Source organism: Brachyhypopomus gauderio, chromosome 14, assembly GCF_052324685.1.
Source record: "Brachyhypopomus gauderio isolate BG-103 chromosome 14, BGAUD_0.2, whole genome shotgun sequence".
Lineage (NCBI taxonomy): Eukaryota > Metazoa > Chordata > Actinopteri > Gymnotiformes > Hypopomidae > Brachyhypopomus > Brachyhypopomus gauderio.
This window is the reverse complement of record NC_135224.1, coordinates 20,734,223-20,756,722: the sequence shown is the minus strand read 5'-3', so window position 1 is coordinate 20,756,722 and position 22,500 is coordinate 20,734,223. Positions and strand designations below refer to the sequence as shown.

The window sequence follows — 22,500 nt, the reverse complement described above, 5'->3', positions numbered from 1 at the left end:
CCTTCCTGCTGTAACCCTGCTCTGTCACCCCTTCTCGAGTCGAACATGCACACGAACCCCGCTAGCGAGGAAGTGACATCACACACCGAACCACCAGCACAGGGCAAAGGTCAAAGTGTTATAAACTGCAGCACTCCTGTACCTGTGCACCAGGATTTATCGAGAAAAACCAAGAAATCGTCATTTTTGTAGCACACTTTCATTTAGTGCGCAAGATGTCAAAAAACGAGACCACTGTGAGAAAATTAACGGTAGTGTTTCGGTCTGCTTACTTTACGATCTTTTGCCGATGTAAAATATGCTTTGGGAAAAAAACTCTTCCTTTTGGAGGGGAAGAGTGTGGACACTGATACAGATTCTGAGATCTGGAGGTTATGAGCTGGGAGAAATGATGTTGTAAAGAGACGTCTGTTGGTCCAGTATCAGGAAGACCTGACGTTGTTTCCCAGTGGGTTGATTGTAAGGGTGGCGGGGCTGAGGAGAAGTTTGCGTTTATTACTGTGATCGTTTTTGCTCGGTTTGATGGTTTTTAAGAGGGCAGCTGCGATGACTCACGCGGTGCGCTGAAGACAAAGACAACATAATTGAGGAGCTGTAAGTCGCGTAGGCTCGTCGGCTGTGTGTGTGTGAGAGGAGTGTGTGTGAGAGGAGTGTGTGTGTGGGCGTAAGACAAGAGACAGACAGCGCAAGAGAGTGAGGATGAGGATGTAGGAAAGTCGTTTTGATTAAACTAAAAACACTATCCCCACGGCTTGGTAATCAGCGCTGATGAAGACGCCGTGTGTCTGTACATCTGTGCACGAGTACAGATTCCGCAGGCTCTGTGTAAGCAGGTTAACCCCCCCCCCCCCCACTGCGTGTCCTACTCAGACGTGTGGTTATTACTGACTCCCCACAGATGTGATTGCATTGTGTGTTCGAAGACTTGCTTAATTTGGTTAAGACTCAATGATTAGTTGAGACTGGCTGAAAATTATGCCCACAGCAGCTGAGATTAGGGACCGCCCCCTTAGGGAGGGGCTAAGCCCCTCGGAGCCTTCAGAAACGCCCCTGACGATAGCTCGCCTCCAAATTGAATGTTTCCAGATTAGCCGATTGTTGGGCACATAAAAGGGAAGTGATGGAGGCGATAAGTAGAGTTTAGCTACACCGAGACCCCCCCCCCCCCTCCACACCCCCACCCTCCCCCGCCCGCCATGTGATGAGAGAGCGACTGAAAGGGCCATCTCCACGCTTTTAGCATCGCAGCAATCTGCATGAGAATGAGGGCAATCAGAGCAGAGGGGGAGGGGCTAAACATACACTCACACACACACACACACACACACACACACACACACAAAATTACAGCTCTGTGCCCATGCCAAAAAAAACCCCTCACATATATTATTATAATTTTTCTCCCTTGAATGAGTCCTAAAATGTTACTGGAGAGGTACGTTTTCAGTCCATGAGCAAACACTGACCCGGGAGAACTGAAATTATATTTTTTGGTAATGTTTAAACTACGGTTTATATTTCTGTTCTTACCTCACTGTTTAAAGTTTGCAGAGGTATTTTAAACCACCGCTTCTCTGGCGTTTACCTAGTTGGCTACTGACATTTAAAACGGACTGGCAGAAACTGTTACAGATACGTGAACAGGAGAGCCTTATTAAGTTGATTCTCTCTCTCTCTCTCTCTCTCTATACTTCTCTATCTTTCTCTTCCTGTCTTTCTCTGTCACCTTCTATCAATCTCTCTCTTCCTCCCTGTCCCCATCTTTCTTTCTGCACCTCCTCTACCTCATCCCTCCAGCCACTGACCCAATGCATTATGGGCCGGGAAATCGACACGTCTCTGTATTGTATGCGTGCGCTGACACACGCACACCCTCCACTCGACTCGACGCGCTCACACTCGTCCGTCGGTCTGTCCCTCCCCCAGACAGCCCCCCCCCCCCCTTTTCCCATTTTCCCACGCCGGTTCTGCAGGTACGTCGTGTTCGCAGGTACGTCCCGGACGTCCTCCTCCCCTCACGCACACACTCACACAAACGCATCCTTTGCAGGCTTTTGGCCGCGGAACTGCTGGCAGCCAATCACACGCCTTCATTCCTGGCAATTAATCTCTGCCCTGCCTTCCTTTTTTCCCGACGCCGCTCCTGAGCTCGGACGAAGCACCGCTCTGGTGCTGAACACACTCCACACACTCCGAGAGTCAGTTAGGCAGCATCTGCCTGTTAAATGGAAGGGAAACTGGATTTACACGGGTAATCGGTCCAATCGGACCACACGCGAAAGGTCAGAATTTGCATTCAGCACTAGAAGGCAGAACGACAAGGCGGGACAAAAAAAAAAGTGAGCGACTTTCTTGCTAATATGCATATCATGAATATTTATAATGCTAAAAACATCCAATTAACTATGTGATTAATTATTATTAATGGGGTCATGCATATGCATGCTTCTTTTGTTGGGCTCCATAGGCTGCCCAGAGAAGAGGAAATGGTTTTAAATGCTGGGGAAAACACTTGTTTCTCCCATAAGCAGTTTCTTTCCTTTCATAGATTATGTAAGCTTTCTGCATACTGCTGTTCCCCATAGAAAGAGACGGCAACCCCATATCAACCATTTAGATGAAAGATTTTCCACTTAGAAACCTTAGAAATCAACAACAGACGAAACACGTGCCACGCTTTCAGTAGATAAGCAAGCAGAGAAAAATTGAAACTGGAACAACAACAACAAAAAATGCGTAAACAGGTATGTGTAAACAATTCAAAAGACAACGGAAGATGTGAACTGGGGTTTTGGGTTGAAAGGAGAAGGTGCTGGCACAGTAGAAACTGGCCAGTCTCACGTCGACAAACGTGTGACAAAGTGGGCCGGTCTTCGGCAAGGCCTAACCAATCAGGCGCCGCGGCAGACGCATAAATTCCCTGTTATACCTTGGTCATTTGCTATGTTGGCCTTATGAAAGCTAATGGTGCATAATTAACATGATGTAACCTGCAACCTAACATGATGTATACATGTCTTATGAGGCAACATGTGTGTCTGTCACTCACATTTGGTGACCACGCCCTCCAGACGGATGATGTTGGGGTGGTCAAACTGGCCCATGATGCTGGCCTCGCTCAGGAAGTCCCGCCTCTGCTTCTCAGTGTAGCCCGCCTTCAGGCTCTTGATTGCCACATAGATCTCCCTCTTGCTGGGCAGCTTCAGGCGGCCGCTGCACACCTCACCGAACTCACCTGCGGACACAGGGTCACACAATATATCGTTTGTTACTTGTTATCGCGATATAATTCGCCTTCACAATACTGATACTGCATAAGTATCAAGCTATACACATGAATCTTCTAACAAATCAAATGTTGTAACGAGTGCTGCCAAGTCGATACCATCATTGTCAGACGAGATACCTGTGTTTTGAAACGCATTTGATTTGAACAAGCAAGACGTAGGCCAACCTTGAATTATGTCACACCAGAGGCCACGTGTGCCCCACGTGAGTCTCTGTCCTGAGCACACGTTGGACAACACGTTGACGGTTCTGTATTCAAGCGGTCTGGTTTCGGAATGACAACGGCAGCAGTGCTACCGTGCAGAATGTCCGAAGTACCTGCGCGCCTAACAGCTCTTCCATACCCTGTCCTCAAAGCTCAGTGGATTACGAGTAATTGGCCATTTGCCCGAAGACTGCAGGCAAAATGCCACAGACACAATTATGACCGCATTACAAGGCCAACGGAACACAAGCAGGAAAGATACCCAGACTCTGTGATGTCTGTGGGTCGCCGGCTTACCGACGCCCATCGATCGCTGAAGGATTTGCAACCGACGCTAAACGTAACACGTTTATAGATCGTGTTCGTTTGCCCTTTACCTCGTGGCCACTGCCATCCACAAGGCATAAAAAATCTGTTAATAAAAAACATTGGTTTTGATTCATCGGTAGTAGCTGTTGTTCCATTTTAAACGCCCTGTGCGGGATCGCAGAGGCAAAGCTACAAAAGAAACGTGTGCAATTACGTATGGTCTGCGCTGATAAGCTGACAAAGATCTAGTACGCAGGTGGAAAGGACCTGTCAGAGCTGATCTCCGAAGGTGGATATTACAGGCTTGATGGTTGATACAGGAGAAGGCTGTAATTAAAACTTTCTTGGCACAAAATTGATCTCTAATTACTACATTTGTAAGAAATGGTGGCGCAGCAGGATAAAGACGCAACTCTTTCCCAGTGTCTTGTGCCGGTTAATGAGACAGAGCAATGATATAACACGATCGCATGGTACTGCCAAGGTCATTCAGCTGTTCCTTACAAATAAAACAAGTTTTTAGAAATGAAATAAAAAAAGATGTGATCACAGAATAAATGAAAATCAGTTTCTATAAAAAAAAAAAAACACCACTATGTGAATTTGTAGTAGTTCTGATGTGCTTTCCTGAACATCGGTCTGCTTTAGATACGCAAAGGCCATTTAAACAAGGCAGAGGAGCAGTCAGAATGTGGGAACCTAGTCCAAAAAAACTTTCCCTCAATCTCTGGCCACCTCACATCTATAATTCTGTCAGATCTGTTTTTAATTTGTTTTTTATCAGAGTTACAAGCCTAAAAAGTAATTTCATCAGAGCGTAGGTGGTGAGCTGTGAGCGTAAGGAGACTCGTTTATGTAGAATTCGTTTGCCATATGCACGCTGAGCACAATCGCAAAAAAAAAATGTACAAAAGGTCATAGAGAAGGTACATTTCAAATATCTGGCCATATGAACACACCGAGAAGCAGTCTGACCAATGGTTTCATGTAGGGTTCACTATACCATGTGAGAGGGAACCTACGTGTCAGGAAAATGAGGAAATATGGTCACCCTACCTAACATACACTACATGTGGACAGTCACACACAAACTCAGCTAGCTTTCCCTGGTTTTGTATGCGTCTCAGGGTTCCCACAGAAAACTAGGAAAATTGTTGACCAATTTTCCACATGGGAACACATGGAAAATGAAAGTGTGTCCTGGAACGTTTTTTTTTTGTGTTGTCCTGGAAAACGATTTCAACATTGTCCTAATTTCCTTTAGCTAAGAATGAACTATTAGTCTGTCAGAGTTCCCCAAAACAGTGCATTGGCATCTAAAAGAGCTCAGTTATGTTGAACATATCAGTGTTCAGAGGGGACTGAGCTGTTCTCAGTTATGTTGAACATATCAGCGTTCAGATGGTAGTGAGCTGTTCTCAGTTATGTTGAACATATCAGCATTCAGAGGGGACTGAGCTGTTCTCAGTTATGTTGAGGAACATATAAGTGTTCAGATGGTAGTGAGCTGTTCTCAGTTATGTCTCATTGTGTACGATGTTACATCTTAACATTAAGTGACAGAATCCAGGTAACATTAAGTGTAAATATCAGTCACTGTTGGCTGTGGTAGGTTTATTAGTTTTTTTATTAGTAAATAATATTAAATGTTTGTTAGTAAAAGCCTAAAATTTAAACCTATATTTTGTGGGATACACTGAACGAATTGAACAGACGATAAACGATGTGGATGATGATATTTTAAAACAAAAATTAAAAAGTATCTCAAGAGGATTTTCATATGATTATAACGGATATTTTGCTGTATATATTCTGACCACACACATTGTGTTGTGTTCTGTGTTGAGCTGTTCTGTTTTGGGTCCACATCTAAAAAATTTTGCAAACCGCCTGCTAAAGTTTTATGTCTTGGGTCTGGTCATTTTCACCTCCATAGGTCAATAAAGTACTGATGTTCACTGCGGTGATTTCTGCCACACGTTACAGCACTGGCATGAACGTCTCATCTCACCCACACGTTACAGCACTGGCAGGAACGTCTCATCTCACCCACACGTTACAGCACTGGCACGAACGTCTCATCTCACCCACACGTTACAGCACTGGCACGAACGTCTCATCTCACCCACACGTTACAGCACTGGCACGAACGTCTCATCTCACCCACACGTTACAGCACTGGCACGAACGTCTCATCTCACTCACACGTTACAGCACTGGCACGAACGTCTCATCTCACCCACACGTTACAGCACTGGCACGAACGTCTCATCTCACCCACACTTTACAGCACTGGCATGAACGTCTCATCTCACCCACACGTTACAGCACTGGCATGAATGTCTCATCTCACCCACACGTTACAGCACTGGCATGAATGTCTCATCTCACCCACACGTTACAGCACTGGCACGAACGTCTCATCTCACCCACACGTTACAGCACTGGCATGAATGTCTCATCTCACCCACACGTTACAGCACTGGCATGAATGTCTCATCTCACCCACACGTTACAGCACTGGCATGAATGTCTCATCTCACCCACCGGCTCCGATGACCCTCTCGATGCGGATGCAGGAGGCATCGATCTCCTTGGCGAAGTCGCGGACGGCCTGGTTGGGGTCCTCGTAGGTGTGCGGGTGGATGTATGTCCTGCTTCCGGGCAGTTTCACTACGATCGGCAGGAGCACAGGCACGTTTATGATTCTGTTTACGTTTATGTTGTGACACGCATGAACCGTAAACACCAATCTGCTCCTTAAAAATGGACACTAAAGAACGACATTTAAGCACGTCGTTTCAGGATTTTATTTTTTTTACATTTACGATGCCGCTAAACACCATTATTTGTTCCTGACGACCCATAAAGGAGGCTGAGGGTGGCGTCCGGTCAAAGTGCAGGTCCTACCTCGTCCACGTTGGACCTGGGTCTTCTCCTCGTCAGGGTCTTGCTTGGCTTTGATGTAGCCACAGTGCCTGCAACCCATAAACCCGTATAAAAAGACAGACATTAGTAATCAAACCGCAGCCCTTTGGAGCGCGCCAGTGTGTAGAAGACCAGGAAGGGCTTCAGGTACCATCTACTGACGTCAACAACAATGGCGGAAACCGAAATCTCCCAGCCAGTCACGGCGCGCTCCTGCCATGGCCGTTTGATGCGTCGTGTCCAATCAGCCGCAAGCGTCCCGCACGCGTGGCGGGAGACGGGGAGAGGAGCGTCCGCTTCCGCCCCTCCCCCGCTCATCCCTCGGATCTAATCAGCGCGGGAATTATTAATGATAGATCACACGAGCAGACGGAGTGAAACGCTCTCATTACAATCAAGCCAAAGTACATTTCAAAGCTGTTCTTTTGATTGTAATTGACCCAGAGTGAGTTTCAAAGGAGTGGTGGTGGTGGTGGTGGTGGTGGTGGTGGGGGGTTAGTTCTGCGTTCTCTGGTCTGAAGACTGAGGCCCTGGCACACGAGACAGGAGAGAGAGAGGAGAGACGAGTGCCAGGGGGGGCGTGGGGGCGTTCATTTGGCCGTAATGAGAGGAGAGGCGGGAGAGCGGAGGTCTACCAGGGTCAGATTCGGGTGGGCCGTGGACGCCTGCCAGACGGCACCTGCAGCGAGGGATATGGGGAGATATTCCTGTTCTTGGCACCAATGTGCCACCACACACACACACACACACACACACACACACACACACACGCACACACATACCAGTGCACTACAGATCCACTCAAGTTTGATGTAGATTTTATGTGGATGATTCAAGTGTAGACCTGAAATCATGTAAACACCACTAATTGTCAGGAGTGATGAATCCTCTTGTGCAAATCTGTGTGTGTGTGTGTGTGTGAATGCTGAGTTGCATTTAGAGTGATCTAAATGAAAGAAACATGCTCATGTCATGTATTTACTGTCCAGCAGAGAGCAAAATTCATGGGGTGTAAAGGGACCCCATGTGGACACACATAAACACTGACGGAGAGTAGAGACAACATCTAGATTAATGTGGTGTGTGTATGTGTGTGTGTGTGTGTGTGTGTGTGTGTGTGTGTTTGTGTGTGTGGGTGTATGTGTGTGCAAATGTGTGTGTTTGTGTGTATGTGTGTGCGTTTGTGTGTTTGTGTGATTGTGTGTGTGTGTGTGTGTGTGTGTGTGTGTGTGCACCTTCCATGCATTCGCACATCTGCATGTTTTTGGCTGTGACTGAATACATTTACATAATAATTATGAACTGCCTGATTTCACACTGCTGGTAAACAATGCCACGATTCATTTCTAACCCATCTTGGATATGATCATCTCCAGAGTTCCTTCATGTTTGATTTCCTCCCCACTTGGTCTCCATCATCCGTGAGTGAGCGTCTGGTGCCGTGTGCCTCTGCTCTGGGCCGAGCAGCCGTGCTGAACCAGACGGCACGAAGCTCAGGGAGGCAGACGCACTTCAGGTGACCCCACAAAGGGCATAAATAACAACACATTATGTGCTTTGCTGGAGACGCTAGATGCCCCGCCCCGTAGTCGCGTGGGCGGGGCGGACGGCGTCCCTGTGATCCGCTGGGCTGTGGTGCGGGTGGGTGCTGGAATGTGTTGGTCAGTACAGGAGCTCCGTGAAAACCAATCTGAGATTCATGCTCACCCCCCCCCCTTCTCCTTTCTCTCTCCTCCTCTTCTCTCTCTCCTTCTCCTCCTCTCTCTCTCTCCATCTCCTCCTCTCTCTCTCTCCTCTTCTCTCTCTCCTTCTCCTCCTCTCTCTCTCTCCTTCTCCTCTTTCTTCTCCTTCATTCTCAGACCTGCAGACTCAATTTGCATATCAATTTAGTTTCTCCCTCTGACACTCCCTCTGTCTAGAGCTGCACTTCACGGCCAACAGCAGGGATTATTCTCCAGTTACACTCAACCCACTGCAACATCAGCACACTAATCCCTCTCTCGTTCTCTCTCTCTGTCCCTCTCTCATTCTCTCTCTCTGTCCCTCTGTCTCTCTCTCTCTCAATGTCTGTTCCTCTCTCTCGTAATAAAGGGAGGCGTGGCCTGTGTTCTGCAATCTTAAAGGTACAGTTTGACCTTAAAGGGAAATTTCACATTAAAGGACAATTTCGACAAGGACAATTTCTTAAAAAGGGCAGCAGACTTTCTGGTCATGTTTCTTTATGCTGTTACCACTCATTTTAGCGCATTTGTGCTGAAGATTTTAGAACAGGCTAAACCAGGGTAAACCAGCCTAAACCAGGGTAAACCAGCCTAAACCAGGTTAAATCAGGAAGGAGCAAGGAGATGAACAAATTCCCGATGCGGGATTGTGAGCTCTGACCAGCTCGTTCAGAAGGGCATTCAGAAGAAGGCAAACAAACCCTCTTTATGGTCAGTGTCACATCGGAGACAAGGAGAGGTCTGATCAAACGTGGGTCTCCTCTGCACTCCGGACGTGTGGCAGAACCTTGTCACGGGGCACGGAAGGGCGAGAGGCAGCCTTTAAAGTCGGCCCGGGACCGGACGGACGGGCGGGGAGGGAGGGTTCCTCTGGGAGGAGAGCACAGCACGCTCGAATACGGATGTAATGAAATGTTCAAAGGCAGCCAGCGTGGGCTTCCAGAGCCGCACAGAGGCGATCGGCCTTAGCAACGGCACCGCTGAGAAACTGCTGCTGATAGAAAAGGTGAGAGAGAGCGAGAGGTGTATCACTCTGTATATTTCACGGGACACTTTTATTAGATTAATAAAAGAATATTGGCCTGGGAGGACAGTGTGTGTGTGTGTGTGTGTGTGTGTGTGTGTGTGTGTGTGTGTGTGTGTGTGTGTGTGTGCGTGCGTGTGTGAGCATCAAAGCCACAAGCGTTAGAGTCCTTGTGGCCTCCCGTCTCAAACTCAAACTCCTAACTAGGGCAAGAAAACGGCTCAACGACGGCTCGACGTTGGCTTAACGTCGGCTCAATGATGGCTCGAGGATGCTACCCATCTTTCTCACTCGCAGAGCACTGTGGTCTCGTGCGGATCAATGGAACACTTCAGAACCGCAAAACTGTGCACACGGGTCAGAACCTGCAAGTGAACCGCTGCTTAACGCGCTCCTGATGTAGCAGATAATCAGCAATGACTTGCTGTCATGTCAAAAACAGACGTAATAACGGAGGACTAACAGGCCAGCTGTGAGGAGCACCAGAGCCTAATGACCACTTCCTCTCACAGCACACAACATGACTCACCGCACTGATGGAGGTCCACAAATATCAACTGCCAAATGTTTCATTTAGCATGATGCTAATTTGATGAAAATACTCGTGAATTCGTCTAATCGCATATTTTTCTGAACTGGTGAAGTGACACTCCACTCAGAACTGCTAGTACAGACTGAAGCGTAAATGTAGGCATGGCTTATTCAAGGAATTCAAAAGACCGCTAATAATAAATGAAATCTGCACGTTATAAAAGATCCCTCTTTGTTTTTCTCTTGGTGTTAGTGGAATTTTACTTCTTTAAAAACACGCCCCTTAAAACTGCCTTCTAGTCTCACCATCACGTGCATTCACTGGAACACCATGGCTACAGACTTCTGCACACGCTCTCCAAGTTCCTGATGTGCTCACCAACGCTACAGCCTTCACGGTAAGCCCTCCTGGGTGTGTGAAAAGCCTGGCAGTAGTAATTACCTCTCCCCTACACCCGTACAGGGCTGTGATGTAGTATCTCCATCTCCCCTACACCCGTACAGGGCTGTGATGTAGTATCTCCCTCTCCCCCACACCCGTACAGGGCTGTACTGTAGTAACCACGGGCTCCCTCTCCGAGCTGCACGTGGGCGAAGTGGAAGGCGTGAAGGGTAATCCCGCAGAAGTGCACGCCGTGATGACATTTCCGCCGATAATGCTTAATCGCCCGATTTGATTACGGGCCGTTTTGAGCTGCGTTAAGAACGTGGCACTGGCGATACCGGACAGCGGGCCGGACCTCGTGCCCTTGAGCTGCACCCTGGCCCAGATCACAGGGTAGCTTTCCCTTTCACACTGTTACAGACATGGAGACTTGGGGAAGGCACTGAGAGGAAGAGTGATAGTAGTCATCTTCACCCAATACATATTTCAATGGAGTAGTTAACATTTTAGGTATACCTTTGTATACCACAAAGATAATTAATAACCGAATTTACCTTCAGAAATAAGTAAAAGCAATGTCATAATTATACAAACGTAATTCATGTAAATCTATTTGAATGTACTTAACATTAACAACAATAATAATAAAAGTAATAATAATAATATTAATTTCAGGCTGTAGTGCAGAAAGCTCTGTGAGTGGCATCTTTATAAGCTCAACCCTCGGGTCAAAGTTCAATAACCAAACTCTCTGCTGTGCTCAGCTCTCTGTGATACAGAGAACAGGTGAAGACCTGAAATCGAAGAGCACCGTGCCAAGCGACACAGGAAGTCAAGAGAGACAAGACACGGAGAGAAAGAGAGAGACAGCGGGAAGACAGACGCCGGAGGACAAACGTCCGGGGAGACGTAGAGAGGACGTGACATTGGAGCGGCGGGCATATCTCTGGCCGCACATTTTCTCAGGCTTAATGCTTTGGACACACTGCTGGCCGATTTGCATGGCCGGCAGGCCGGCGGGCCAATCAGCTGATTGGGGGTGTGTTCCAGCCCCGTGCGGGACGCGCCGCTAATGCAACGGGGAGGGGCGGCGTGTGGGGGAGGGGCTCTAATCACCCCACAGTGGCCCCGCCTCTGTTAGCAGTGCTCGGTGCTAGCAGCTAGCGGTAGGACCCTGTAGACACTTGTCTGTTTCTTACCCTTATCATGTAATAACAGTTTGCGCGCGTGAATGTGAAATCTAATGTCCACGCCATGTCTTGACTGGCATTAATTTACTGATATCCTTTCGTTCCTTCAGCCCCCCCCTCTCTCTCTCTTTCTCTCTCTCTCTCATATCAGTAGACCTGGACTGTGTCCAGTCTACACCTCTTAAAAAAAAGGAAAAGATTTATTCTAGCCAAAGTCATTATTAGGGCAGGAAAGGAGATTAAATGGAGGTGTCAGACAAGTGTGTGACCATTTCTCCAAGGGCCGGGAGGGAAAACATTCAATTTGGAGGCTATTCATTAGGGTAATTGTGGACGCGGAAGGCGATAATGAGATAGGAGGCTAACCTGAGAGGCCAGGGCTTTTATCAGTTTGATGCACTACTGGCCAATTAATAAGGAACGCTGGGCCACGACCGGGAGGTTTTGGCCGGGGCGTGTTCACGGGGACCAGAACCTTGTTTGCTGAGCTGTCTGGAAGAACCGGGCAGGTGGACACCCCTACAGGAATGTGAGAGGGAGAGTTCGTTCTCAAATAACCAGAACTCACGTGTCCGGGCAGCAGCTGAGGTGGCCAACGTCCATGGAAGGGAGGGGGGCGGGGGTGACGTGAGCGTAGATGGGGGAGCTTAAGGTTGGTAATGGTAAATAAATTAATTAATAACAAAATGGCAGGTGTGAGGGCAAAAGGAGAAGAAGCCCTAGCCTACTTCTGATTACTAGCGGAGTATCTTAAACATCACACCACGGAACTTAAAATGTTCCCCCCATCCCACACACACACACACACACACACACACACACACACACACACACACACACACACACACACACACACACAAGACGTGCTGCAGGCTGCTTGTACAGCAGGAGACGGGCCATCACGCTGAGATGATGAGGGATCCATTACACCATTAGCATGCTGGCGCTAAGCGTGAAAAAAGGCGTTCGCTCTCTCGCACGTGTGAAACTGTGACGCGCCCGGACGCGCCCGGACCCTCCGCTCCAGTCGACCGTGAAACTCGGGGACCAGCGCGGCGGACGCCAGCACCTCTCTGCCTCCCGTGTGGGACGGGCGGGTGGCAACAGAAGGTGAAGCAACACTACTGCCCCAAACGGGCTAACAGACGGTAGCACGGGCAAAACGCTCAGTGTAGAAATGGTTACTGCGTTTTTAACGTTAGCTTCTAAAGGCTTTTAGCCCACAAAACAGAAATGTGTGTGTGTGTGTGTGTGTGTGTGTGTGTGTGCCTGCCATACACCTTCCCATCATTAACTTTTAAGAATAACCCAAGGCATCAGCAGATGCTCCTGTTGTTAACTGACAAAGAGCTTATTGTTCCGTCTGATTAGTGCCACTCCACCGTCTTCCTGAGCGTTTCGTCCTTGATTACAAAGACATCTTCATCTCCGCCGCACTTCGCAATAAAAGCGCCGTCCTACATCATCCTCCTCATCCTCCCCCGCCCCCTCGTGAGCTCTCCGCTCCCAGCTCGCCAGACGCGGAACTGCCGTCGACATTTTCAAAGATGACGGCGAGCAGAGCCGCCGCTCAACGCCGACACGTTAACGCCGACACATCAACGCCGACACATCAACGCCGACACGTCAACGCACCGATGCTCGGCTTCCGAGGCCTGAGTCTTTACTTTGTGGAGGGCGCTGGGGAGGCGTACCTCCACGTCCTTGGGAGGATCAGTCCTATCATCAAAATAATAACAATAATAATCATGGAACAGGAGAGTGAGCGGGAGAAAAATGGCTCCCTCCCCTCAAGTTTCCCCTCAAGAGTTCTCCTGAGTGCCGTGCAGGAGGAGAAGAACTTACGGGAAGGTTTTGGCAGGCCTGCTGGGCCGAATCGCCAAAGTCTAGCTCCTCCCCCCCCCGCCCCCGCCCCTCCTTCATTAGCATTCAACTGGCAGATTTTAATTGCTTCTCAGGGAAACGGAACTGACAAAAGAGGGGAAGGAACAGTTCGATGCGCGCTCACCATCTGCTAGCGCTAACGCGGGCCAAAGCTTTTCCATTGTTCGAACGCAGTGGTGCCACGCGCCGTCGCGAGTCGCCCGCGCGCTAAGCAAGCAAATTAAAGCCGCACAAATTCCCGCGCCGTGGGCTGCTATGCCGGCTGGAGGTGGGGTGGGAGTTGGGGGTGGCGATGGGGGCTGTACATATGAGGTGTGAGCGTGGTTGGGGGCTTGTTAGCGAACATTTGCATGGTCACGGTCTGCTGAGCTGGACATTGCGAGCTTAGCCCAGGCCCGGCAGGTCCAGAGTTCTTCAGAGACGAGCTTCTGCTCCGTGATCAAATGTGTTTTGGCAGATGTCGTCAGCATCCCGTTAATGTTACAGCAGTGACAACCCGCAGCTGAAAACAAACACTGCAGACATGTCGATCTCCAGGGCCCCGGACAGGCAACCTCTACACACATTACCTCAGGGTAACACACCAGAGGTGGTGCATATCACAGAGATACAGACACATATACCTCAGTCACCCCCAAGGGGAAACCACGGGCATTTCCAGCTATCTCTGTTAGCGCTTTCTTTTCTATCTTTTCTATCATTTTATAGAAAGATTTGGAGAAAAATGGAGAACAAAGAGAGGAAAAGTGATTTTATGGTATAGTTTGTATTTGGAGATTCCTCAGAGAAATCATCAAAAAGAGGAAAACTTATTAAACCAAACAAATGTGAAAATTGTGCGAAAAACTGTGAAAATTGTGCCTCGCACATCTTTTTCACCACATTGACTCATTGATTCATGCGTAAAAATGACGGTCTCTCACTGCAAAGGTCTGTGAGAAGGGGCAGAGGGAGAGAGAGAGGGATGGAGAGAGAGAAAGGGAGAGAAGGACAGGGATGGAGGGAGGGGGCCGTCTGTAGGGGAAGGAGGGAAAAGATGTAGAAGGACATGGTGGAATGATAAGGACTTTGAACATGTGATCGGAGGGACATGTCCAGCTATACCAAGCTCCATCTCTCAGAGGACAGGCTGGAAGTGTCTTTGTCCCCCCCCTCTCTTCTTCTTTCTCCCCGTAACTCGCTCCACTCATTCAACAGGGTCTCACCCTTTATCACGTCTCCTACCGTGGAGCACCTTTCAACTCTCCTTTCTCTCCGCCCCGCCTTTCTGTCCGTCACACACACGGATGCGCGCACACACACACAGATGTGGACACGCTCATGCAGATACACACCCGAGTGCACACACAGCACTTATATCTTGCCGAACGATCTTCACTGGACGAGAAGCCTTTGACACCACCGCCACCCCCAACCGGAGCCCCGGCCAAATGAAAGAGGCGGAATGCGTAATTCATGAAGACATATCGACGTGTGTGTAAAACCTGCTTAGCGCCTTGGTTCTCTGGCATCTGGCCAGCTACACTCACCCCTTCATCACTGCTCCCCCCCTCTATCTCTCTCTCCCTCTTTCTCTCTCTGTCTCTAATGAGAGCAACCTCTGGTCCAACACAACACTTCTGAATGCAAAAAATTAAACACTTTCATGTTTGGCTCAGTTACAAATGTGTATTTATGTCTGTGCAGTTTTGGGGTTTGTTGGATCAATTAATATGTGCCCAGGTAGTAAAACTTTGTGTGTGTGTGTGTGTGTGTGTGTGTGTGTGTGTGTGTGTGTGTGTGTCTTTCATGAGTCTGATTAGGTCTCGGCCTGGTCAATCTCAAATAGAGCACTCAACATGATAGGCAATCACCTCTGGTCAATACTAACGTTTTTAGAGACTTCAGTGTAAGCCCTGTTCAGGGACAGAATAGCCATTTAATTCAGTCTGAGGGTTTTCCTTATGAGAGTGTATTTATGGGCTTGACTCCCTGTTTGGCCTGTGTGTCTAGCACTGAACATTTCATGTATTTTGCAAATGAACAACTCACAAAACCAAATTCTAAATGGTTATTCACCACGTACCAAAACGAATCACGCTTCTCAACACAACCAAGACGTAGCCTTTAAAACTGTAAACTGCATTTTATATTTGACAAATCGTCGAGAACTGTTCTCTCTGATCTTCGTTAAGATTGCGCTTTCTTCAAGTTGCTGCCGAATGTAGATCGTAGATTGAACCCTAATCGTGCTAAAGTCCCTTCTTCCCGCCTACCTTCCGCTCACGACGAAACAGGCGACCAGAAAGATGAGCAGCACCACGCCTCCCGCTACCGACACCACCAGGATGGTGGACTGGTTTGGGTCTCCGATAGCCAACATGTCTGTGAGGGGGAGAAAGAGAGAGAGAGAGCGTCGGAATACAAATTACAATACTGTACGCTACGTAAAAAAAAAAAGTTTGTAGTCTTGAACTTCTGTAGTCATTACTCATAACAATGGGTAAAGTTTATGTAATTACTGAAAATTCGCACTGCATAATTTATGAGGAAGTACTGCAGATATTGGGGTAATTCTAAAAAGTTCACAGAGAGCAGAACGCTGACGTCAACCTCCCCACTTCTCCGCACCCTATCCACGCAGCCCAGCCTTTGGGTCGAGTTCGGGCTGCGTTCGGGATTGGGGTTCTGTCTAGGGTTGTAGCCAGGTTTCGGACCAGGGTCCTAGCCAGGATTTGGGCCAGGGTTCTAGCCAGGTTTCGGGCTAGGGATCTAGCCAAGGTTCTAGTCAAGATTTGATCCACAGTTCTAGTCGGGATTTGGGCCAGAGATCTATTCAGGTTTCGGGCCAGGGTTCTAGCCAGGTTCAGTTTTACGTTTGGGCCAGGATTGGTCAACTCTCCTTCCGGTGTATGGATTTTCCACCGGGCCCCCGAACGCGCCATTACTCAGAACAAATACATCATTTATCAAAAGTGGGCAGCACATGAGTAAGTGCTCCTCTTGGGGAAATGAAATGAATATCCCCAGCAACATGAATTGATTTCGAATTACATTCGCTAACGTTCAGCACTCAGACAGCAGCACACTAGATGCAGAGCAGCAGGGAACAAGGGCACTCGGTAGGGAAGGGGACTCCACACTAAATTATTGGAACACTTCCGCAGGCCTGGAGGTAGACTCAATGTTGTAGCTGTCCAGGAAGGATGGTACAAGTTATTATTAAAAGCAATAACCCATGGAGCATTAGTCGTATCATTTTCACCGTTTCCTTAAAAGGAAGAAGGAACTTTTGGTAGCCTGTGGTCTTCTGTTACGGATTTGACTATTACAGGTCAAACGAGGCCGTGCAGGATTCTTCTGTTTTTAATTTCTGTCATGAAAGCCATGAGTCTTGCTTGCAAATGCGTGTCCCTCACAGAAGGATCCCATCCGAAAACACAAAACACACACCCGGTCTAAACACGCTTCACCCGGAGCAGCAGATTGCCCAGCAAGACACGCGAACAAAAGCCTTTATGGTTTTTATTAATGTGTCCCAATGAGGCACCAGCTTAATCATCTTGAGTCTAATTAAAAGAGTAATTAACGTGATTGATGGGCGGAATTAGGAGCATAACCTTGGCCTCAGCGGGGCAGGACCGACAGACCTCTGGAAAACGATTCCAGAACTGCTCTCTGGGCCATGACAGGGCCTCAATTAGTCCCACACACCCCAGGCATGCTTTCCAGTGGCCCGAAAGGCTTTTGAAGTGTGTCTTGATTGCCTGCTCCGTGTCAAAGACAAACAAGTTAGCACAACACCGTTTTTTTTTCTCTCTCTCTCTCTCTTTTTTGTCCTCGGAGACTTTGACACATGTAAGTTCCCCCTCCAGCCGACAGCGGGAAGGAGGTAAATAAGTCACGCTCCACTTCACGACATTAAAATAAAAGTACTGCGCCGAATCCAATAGCAGCTGCTCAGCCAGACGTTGACACACACACACACACACACACACACACACACACACACACACACACACACACACACACACACACACACACAAATGCACACACATACACAGAGGTAAGAAAGGAAATACACTGGGAAAAAATGTTAAAGGATCACTTCATTTAAAAAAGCAAAGGTCACTATTAATTAATATAAGCCAGCATCGGTCAATTAGCATGATTATACAAGTTAAATAAAGCTAACGGCTCCCCACTAGCTTTTAGTAATGGTTAACCTCATTAGCATTTGTGCTATTCCGAACTTAGTCGGAATAAATGCAATATTAGAGAAATAACGACTAGTACTTTTCCGAAAAAATAAACTAACAAATCAAAGTGTGTGGCTCAGAGGTTCACCTTCGTGACTGGTCTCCAGCTCAATCTCGCCACCGTAGCTGCCGTAGCCTCCGTCGGTGCGAGCTCGGACCCGGAACACGTACGTGGTGCCGGGCTTCAGGCCCTCCACGGTCATCACGTTCGCCTTAGTCTTCAGAACCGTGTAGTTTTGGTCCCGCTGGTTCTGAACGGCCCAGAGAGACAAACCAGGACAGCACATGATATACACGCTTCCCCAGTAACACACTAGCGTGACATCTTTGATCTCAGTTCATATGGTCCAGTTTAAACAACACTGAGCTGTGTGGTTGATTCATTTCCAACAACTGTAACTACTTTATTTTAAAATAAAAACGTATTGCAACATCAAATTCCTGATTCAACTTTCAGAGGGCTGCCCTTAGAAAGGGTCATTAAAAAGCAGCTATTGGTTGTGTATTTAAACATCAAATCCTTGAAAATTACGATCTGTGTAGCTCTACAGAGCCGTTGGCACAGGGTACCTCATATGTACGTTTCAATAAAACATTTCAGCACTCCAGTACCCTGAATGATTGACCGTATAAATGTAAGAGAACAGTAGCACTGAAAGAGAACCTTGCTCTAAAGAATCAGAGGTCTCCTTTAATAAGGTCTCTCACTGTGGACAAGGGATTAGGTGAATTAATACTGAAGATTATTTCAGGACTAGGACTCGTGCCAGGGCTGGGGCCGGTGTGGAGAACCACATTCACACTGAAGTCTGGGCGTACATTATACACCGATGTGCCAACAGACAGCCGAGTGTTACTTTGAGAGGGATATTATAAGGAATAACATCTGGCTCTGTACATGTGTGTGTGTGTGTGTGTGTGTGTGTGTGTTTGAGGGGGTGTGTATGTGAACGAGAAAGCAAAGTCACTTCAATGTTTTCATTCATGTACAATAAACAACTCATTAAAACTGTGCCCTGAAGCACCAAGGTGGTTAGCCCCACCTCTGTCAACAGAGAGGTGTGTGTGTGTGTGTGTGTGTGTGTGTGTGTGTGTGTGTGTGTGTGTGTGTGTGTGTGCTTAACAACTGAAAAATAGTCCAGGAACTAATGAGAGAAGCGTTATACATGACCGTTTCCCTCAGAGAGATGTGGGCTTAAAGCTCTAACCCTTTTCTAGGCGTACTTGAGGTGATCCGGTCACCGTGGCAACTCGCTCGCAATTAGAAAAGGGCATTCCGTTGCCTAATGAGCTCTGCAGCGAGCTGTGTTTGTGTGTGTGTGTGTGTGTGTGTGTGTGTGTGTGTGTGTGCATGTGAGTGAGTGTGTGTGTGTGTGTGTGTGTGTGTGTGTGTGTGTGCGTGTGTGTGTGCATGTGAGTGAGTGTGTGTGTGTGTGTGTGTGTGTGTGCGTGTGTGTGTGCGTGAGTGTGTGTGTGTGTGTGTGTGTGTGTGTGTGTGTGTGTGTGTGTGTGTGTGTGTGTGTGATTACTGACGCACACACCATCTGGCATAGAGGAATCTGTGGCCCATCTGTGGATTCAATATAAACTCATAACCCATAATCACCCAAAATCCATCCTCTGTGCCCCCCATTCACACACAGACACACACACACGCACACAGTCAGTGTGACAGCACACACTCGCGGCGGGCCAGTCCAAAGGCAATTTAGCAACACATCCACAACACAGCCACAACACAACGATAACACATCCACGTCACATACCACATCGCACAACACAACCACAACACAGCCACAACACAACGATAACACATCCATGTTACATACCACATCACACAACACAGCCACAACACAACGATAACACAACGATAACACATCTACGTCACATACCACATCACACAACACATCACACAACACAGCCACAACACAACGATAACACAACGATAACACATCCACGTCACATACCACATCACACAACACAGCCACAACACAGCCACAACACAACGATAACACAACGATAACACATCCACGTCACATACCACATCACACAACACAGCCACAACACAACGATAACACAACGATAACACATACACGTCACATACCACATCACACAACACAGCCACAACACAACGATAACACAACGATAACACATACACGTCACATACCACATCACACAACACAGCCACAACACAGCCACAGCTGCTGGGCTAAATGCAGTGGCTCCCATGGCTAAGAAGCAGGCAGGATAGGGCCAGCTAGGTGGAGTTAAGGTGGGTGGAGGTAAGCCAGGCGTAGCGGCACCACCACAGGTGCGTGGAGGGGTGGGTGGAGGGGTTGTTGTGGCTGCGTCCGGGGCTCCTGGAGGTTGGCGAGACTACGACCTCGTCAACACGTTTTCGTACGCTCACTTTACGGGCTCGTGTGAGCGAGGGACTTCGAATGGGAGCTGGAGCTAATTTACGAGATCGTATCGTTTTACGTGCAGCAGCTGTCACTGTGGAGGCCAAGGTGATAGCCACAGGACTGACAGGACTGCCTAACGCCTTAACAGGACTGACAGGACTGGCAGGACTGTCTTAACGCCTTAACAGGACTGTCTTAACGCCTGCGACCTTTACAGGACACCAAGGGCCAGTGTGTTAAACGAGTGTAGAAGAGAGGAGAAAAGAGGAGAGGAGAGGAGACAAGAGGAGAGGAGAGAAGAGGAGAGGAGAGGAGAGAAGAGGAGAACAAGAGGAGAGGAGAAAAGAGGAGAGGAGAGGAGACAAGAGGAGAGAAGAGGAGAGGAGAACAAGAGGAGAGGAGAAGAGAGGAGACAAGAGGAGAGGAGAGAAGAGGAGAGGAGAAAAGAGGAGAGGAGAAGAGAGGAGACAAGAGGAGAGGAGAGAAGAGGAGAGGAGAGGAGAAGAGAGGAGACAAGAGGAGAGGAGAGAAGAGGAGAGGAGAGGAGAGGAGAGAAGATGAGAGGAGAGGAGAGGAGAGGAGAGGAGAAGAGAGAAGATGAGAGGAGAGGAGAGGAGAGAAGAGGAGAGGAGAGAAAAAAAGATGAGAGGAGAGGAGAGGAGAGAAGAGGAGAGGAGAGAAAAGAAGATGAGAGAAGAGAAGAGAAGAGAAGAGGAGAGGAGAGGAGAGGAGAGGAGAGCAGGTTTACCTTCTCGTAATAGATGACCTCATATTCCACAATGGCACCGTTGGGTCTCTCTGGACCCTGCCATGCCAGAGTGATGCTGTCCTTACTCCGTCTCTCCTTCAGAACAACGCTCACTACAGAAACAGAGGGAGGGACAGAATGGAGGAGAGGGAGGGAGAGAGAGAGAGAGAGGAGAGAGAGGGAGAGAGAGTGTAATTGGAATTGGCTCATTCTCATTTCTTAATGAGAAATTAGAGCATGGTAAACAGCATGGAGTAAAGGTGTTGATGCATTTGGGGACTCAACAGTAGGTGATAATATTCAAAATTAACTCTGTGTGTATGTAGTGGGTGGGTGAGAGTCTGTGTATTATTCAGTGCAAGGTGTGCCAACATCGCATCATTTTTTAAATTTTAATCACAGGTCGTTTGATATAATTCCTGTCACATCCATTCTCCCATGGAACACCACTACAGCAGGAAACTGAATATACTGCATAAAGAGGCCCCCCCCCCCCCCACACACACACACACACAAATGCATGAATACACTTTCCGCCTCATGAGGACTAGGAACCGTAATTCAGCAGGTAATTACACATCGCCATGAGCACCTGGTTGCTGCAGTCAGACGCATCTCTCCCTCTGAGTGTGTCTTTCTCTATGTATGTGTCTCTTTCTGTCTCCATCTCTCTGTCTACCTGTCTCCATCTCTGTTTGTCTGTCTGTCTCCATCTCTCTGTCTTCACCTGTCTCCATCTCTCTGTCTTTCTCTCCATGTACCCTGTCTCTCTCCCCGCTCCATTGCTCCCTGTCTCTTGCTGTCTCTGTGTTTCTCTCCTCTGTCTCCCTCTCTCTCAATCCATCCGTCTTCCTGTCTTGTTTTTTTCTCGCAGCTGTTTCATTTTCCTGACGGTCAGGCAAAACTCGCAAGTTACATTTAGGAAAGACAAACCAGGAAACTGAGGGGACGATTTACCATCAGGACATTTAACATCGCTTACTGCTTTTGGTAAATCTAGAACTGTTTGTGAATGATTCATTTGAAAGGGTCTGAATTACAAAACTAAAAAAAGATATTCTACACACTCCAGGGAAAGGTAATCTCTGTGGAGTGGCATTGATATCTCTTGAGGTGTGTCATGTGTAGTGTGAAGTAGCATACCAAATGGCCTGAAATATGTCAAAACAGTTCTATTAACTGAAGGGTTTGTGCTAGCAGTTATTAATCTCTGCATATTCTGACAAGGCAGTGGGTCTTCTGTGTGGTCCAGCAGGTAAAAAGCAACCGATGGGCCGGAAACACCCTCTTTACGAGCCCTGAGGATCATGTCCCTGGTGTCCTCATAAATTCCACCCTGCGCATCGCTACACGTAGCCCCCGGACGTTAGCCCCCGGACGTTAGACCCCGGATGTTAGCCCCCTGGACGTTAGCCCCCTGGACGATAGCCCCCGGACGTTAGCCCCCTGGACGTTAGTCCCCTGGACGTTAGCCCCGGACGTTAGCCGCCGGATGTTAGCCCCCGGACGTTAGCCCCCTGGACGTTAGCCCCGGACGTTAGCCCCGGACGTTAGCCCCCTGGACGTTAGCCCCGGATGTTAGCCCCCGGACGTTAGCCTTGGACCTTGGACCCCGGATGTTAGCCCCCTGGACGTTAGCCCCCT

General features: G+C 48.2%; 1 protein-coding gene across 1 annotated transcript in view; it reads right to left on the bottom strand.

Moving 5' to 3' along the window:
* epha4b (eph receptor A4b) overlaps positions 1 to 22,500 on the bottom strand; it is a 90,292-nt gene that overhangs the window by 15,851 nt on the left and 51,941 nt on the right. The window contains exons 6-11 of the mRNA XM_076972426.1: positions 20,857 to 20,969; positions 17,792 to 17,954; positions 15,721 to 15,829; positions 6,713 to 6,780; positions 6,350 to 6,475; positions 3,050 to 3,235 (exon numbers count right to left, since the gene is read on the bottom strand). Coding sequence (XP_076828541.1) covers positions 3,050 to 3,235; positions 6,350 to 6,475; positions 6,713 to 6,780; positions 15,721 to 15,829; positions 17,792 to 17,954; positions 20,857 to 20,969 — 765 coding nt within the window. The remainder of the gene's footprint in view (positions 1 to 3,049; positions 3,236 to 6,349; positions 6,476 to 6,712; positions 6,781 to 15,720; positions 15,830 to 17,791; positions 17,955 to 20,856; positions 20,970 to 22,500) is intronic.